The following is a 2,538-nucleotide window of genomic DNA, read 5'->3' on the forward strand; positions in this document are numbered from 1 at the left end:
CCCCCCCCCCCCCCCACTCCTCCTCTCCTCTTTCTTGCCAGACAGGAGACAGAACATCCGAAAGAGAAGAGGAATCCCGGTTATTCACGACGAGTTCCATGTGAAAATCGGTGGCACTGTTATTTCTTCGAATTTCAATTATAGAAAAAGATGGGTCCAATCCACGATTCTGTCTTTCTTCTTCTGCTTCTTCTTCTTCCCCTCCTCGTCACGCAAGTCTGGTCCTTTAGACCGCCGGTCCAACCTCCTTCTCCGTCCGAGGTGAGAAATATATTCTCTCTGTCGAGATTCTTACAAAACATCCAAGTTTCTAGGGAAAAAAACTTATCAGTTGTGAAACGTACGAAGCGATATTCAATGTCGGAGATTTGTTTTTTGGCTGGTGGTGGAGAAACAGGAGGCGCTGTTTGAAGGAAAGACTCGCATTGGGTCGACGCCGCCGAGCTGCCACAACAGATGCAGCGGCTGTCATCCATGCATGGCCGTTCAGGTCCCCACTCTCCCGAGTCACGTCGACGCCCGAGCCGCCGACGAGTTGATCCGGCCACCCCCGGGTCAAGATCGGGTCTCTGACACGTCATCAGCCGCCGGTGTTAACCAGTACTCTAACTACAAGCCCATGGGCTGGAAATGCCACTGCAACGGCCACTTGTATAACCCATGACTCTCTCCTCTTTTGGTGGGGAGATAGAGAAGCCGTTCTTGGATTCTTTGTAAATTCTAGGGCTTGATTTTTAGTTGTAAATAATCCCTTTACGCTGACCCATGCACCCCATAATCGATTTTGTAACACTCTTTTTGAACTCGTAATTGCATGTTTCGCTTTTAGTATCTTATGTTGTCGGAGTTTGAGTGGAAACTGTGGCGGTTTCAGTTTCATCGTCATCACGGATCAGATCCAAACCCTTTTTTTTTTCTATATATAGACACTAATTCATGTAATTTACTATCAAATCAATGTATATACGTGAATTGAAAATTTATTGGAAGAAATGCTTAGTTTGAACTAGATTGGATTTTTCTACTTAAATTTTTTTTTTTTGGCAAAAATCCGTATTTGTGTAATCATGCAGACTCCACTTCCGACGAAGGAACAATTGCTGACAACTTGACCTAATTGTCCCGCCACCCACCCACAGATTTCCTTCAATTTCATCGCTTGAGGCTATATATCAAAGTATAACCATACTATACTGCATGTCATAATTCAAAACCATAATAGTAACGGATTTTTTTATTTTATTAAGATTGAAATACTGATATCCTCGAATATATTCCATGCATACACGTCTTTGTTACGTCTTCTCTCGAGATTTTCATTTCATTGATGAGAATGGAATATTATTATTAATTATTGTTGATAACTCGCACGTGGAATAAATATCTAGTGGGTGGTAGTAGTAAACTCAGAGGCTATGGTGGAGAGAGTGCGGAAGAGAGAATGGGGCTTCGAGAGCATCGTCATGTGATCTCCGCCGTCGATCTCGTAGACTTTTTCCACGTGGAAATTATGGACCATCCACTTCATGAAATCGCATGGTATCGCTTTGTCTTGGCCTCCCATTACGTAAACTCTTTCCACCGAACCATATTTCTCGTCGCTGAATCTCTCCTTCTTCCCTAAATCTCCTTGGAAAAACGATCCTTGCCTATGCAGCATTTTCGCCGACTCATAGTCCTTCACCACCACAACAAAAGATATCGTTTATTGTTGCTATATGCATGCATATATGTATGACATTGGATATATATATGTATATGTATATGTATATAATACAAGGGATGAGAATGAAAAGTACAGATATTGTGGAATTAATTGGTACCTCGACGGAACATTCTTGGTAAAGATAATTCTTCATGAACTTAGGCCCCATCTTGAACAAAGACATACTATTCCCATTGCTTGTTTGATGAGACGAAACCTCACAGTCCTCCAAATCTTGAAATTTCTCCATATACTTTATAAAAAAGAAAAGCTAGTAAATCGATAAACCGCTAATTAATACACTAATCACATGATCGTTTTTAATGGGTCGTCGGTTATATCGATTAATATATACTATCTTTTGTATATGTATAATTTTCTTGGTACCTTATCAAGAACGTAAGAAGGAACGTGGGAGGTGTCGGGCATGAAGGCGTTGAGAAACACCAAGACCCTAATCTTCTCCGGAAACTTGTCGGCGGCGAGAGCGACGTTGATGCCTCCCAGGCTGAACCCTACGAGGATGACGCCATCCTCATCCTCGGGGAGGGCTTGGAGGGCATCGATCAACGGCTGGGAATACTCGTCGAAAGATCCAACGGCTTGGATTGGTCGAGGGTCGGCTCCGGAGGCGGCGAGATCGACGGCGGTGACGCGGTGGCCGGCGGATTCGAGGAGAGGCTTGAGCTTGTACCATATCCACCCACCATGGTAGGCATTGTGGACCAACACAAAATGTCTTTTCCCCATCTCTCTCTCTCTCTGTGTCTGTTTTCTAATTAGTGTTTCTTAGTGCAAAAGTGAATCGTGGGTCTGATCAAATACTGAATACT

At 43.3% G+C, this 2,538-nt stretch overlaps 2 protein-coding genes across 3 annotated transcripts; one reads left to right on the forward strand and one right to left on the reverse strand.

Moving 5' to 3' along the window:
• The first annotated feature begins 16 nt into the window (after positions 1-16).
• Positions 17-826, forward strand: LOC104798884 (EPIDERMAL PATTERNING FACTOR-like protein 1). The gene is made up of 2 exons (XM_010521104.1): positions 17-261; positions 398-826. Exons 1-2 carry the CDS (start codon positions 151-153, stop codon positions 662-664), a joined length of 378 nt encoding a protein of 125 aa, XP_010519406.1. The 5' UTR covers positions 17-150; the 3' UTR covers positions 665-826.
• Positions 827-1,216: 390 nt separating this feature from the next.
• On the reverse strand, positions 1,217-2,498 carry LOC104798892 (alpha-hydroxynitrile lyase). 2 transcript variants are annotated; one of them, XM_010521125.1, is made up of 3 exons: positions 2,093-2,498; positions 1,824-1,958; positions 1,217-1,678 (listed from the first exon to the last, which is right to left on the reverse strand). In XM_010521125.1, the coding sequence occupies exons 1-3, from the start codon at positions 2,453-2,455 to the stop codon at positions 1,385-1,387; spliced, it is 792 nt and encodes a 263-aa protein (XP_010519427.1). In that variant the 5' UTR covers positions 2,456-2,498; the 3' UTR covers positions 1,217-1,384. The 2 variants fall into 2 exon arrangements, with proteins under 2 accessions (XP_010519427.1, XP_010519417.1); XM_010521115.1 differs by having other exon boundaries at positions 1,824-1,976.
• Between the last annotated feature and the right edge of the window lie 40 nt (positions 2,499-2,538).

This window comes from Tarenaya hassleriana, unplaced genomic scaffold, assembly GCF_000463585.1.
Source record: "Tarenaya hassleriana unplaced genomic scaffold, ASM46358v1 Cleome10, whole genome shotgun sequence".
In the NCBI taxonomy this organism is placed as follows: Eukaryota; Viridiplantae; Streptophyta; class Magnoliopsida; order Brassicales; family Cleomaceae; genus Tarenaya; species Tarenaya hassleriana.

Bases quoted from the DNA above. Each gene is read 5' to 3' on its own strand.
- LOC104798884 (XM_010521104.1), top strand. From the start codon at position 151: ATGGGTCCAATCCACGATTCTGTCTTTCTTCTTCTGCTTCTTCTTCTT. The intron at 262-397 runs GTGAGAAATATA...GTGGAGAAACAG, and splicing joins AACCTCCTTCTCCGTCCGAG to GAGGCGCTGTTTGAAGGAAA.
- LOC104798892 (XM_010521115.1), bottom strand. From the start codon at position 2,455: ATGGGGAAAAGACATTTTGTGTTGGTCCACAATGCCTACCATGGTGGG. The intron at 1,977-2,092 runs GTACCAAGAAAA...TCGATTTACTAG, and splicing joins CTTCTTACGTTCTTGATAAG to CTTTTCTTTTTTATAAAGTA. The intron at 1,679-1,823 runs GTACCAATTAAT...GTGGTGGTGAAG, and splicing joins ACCAAGAATGTTCCGTCGAG to GACTATGAGTCGGCGAAAAT.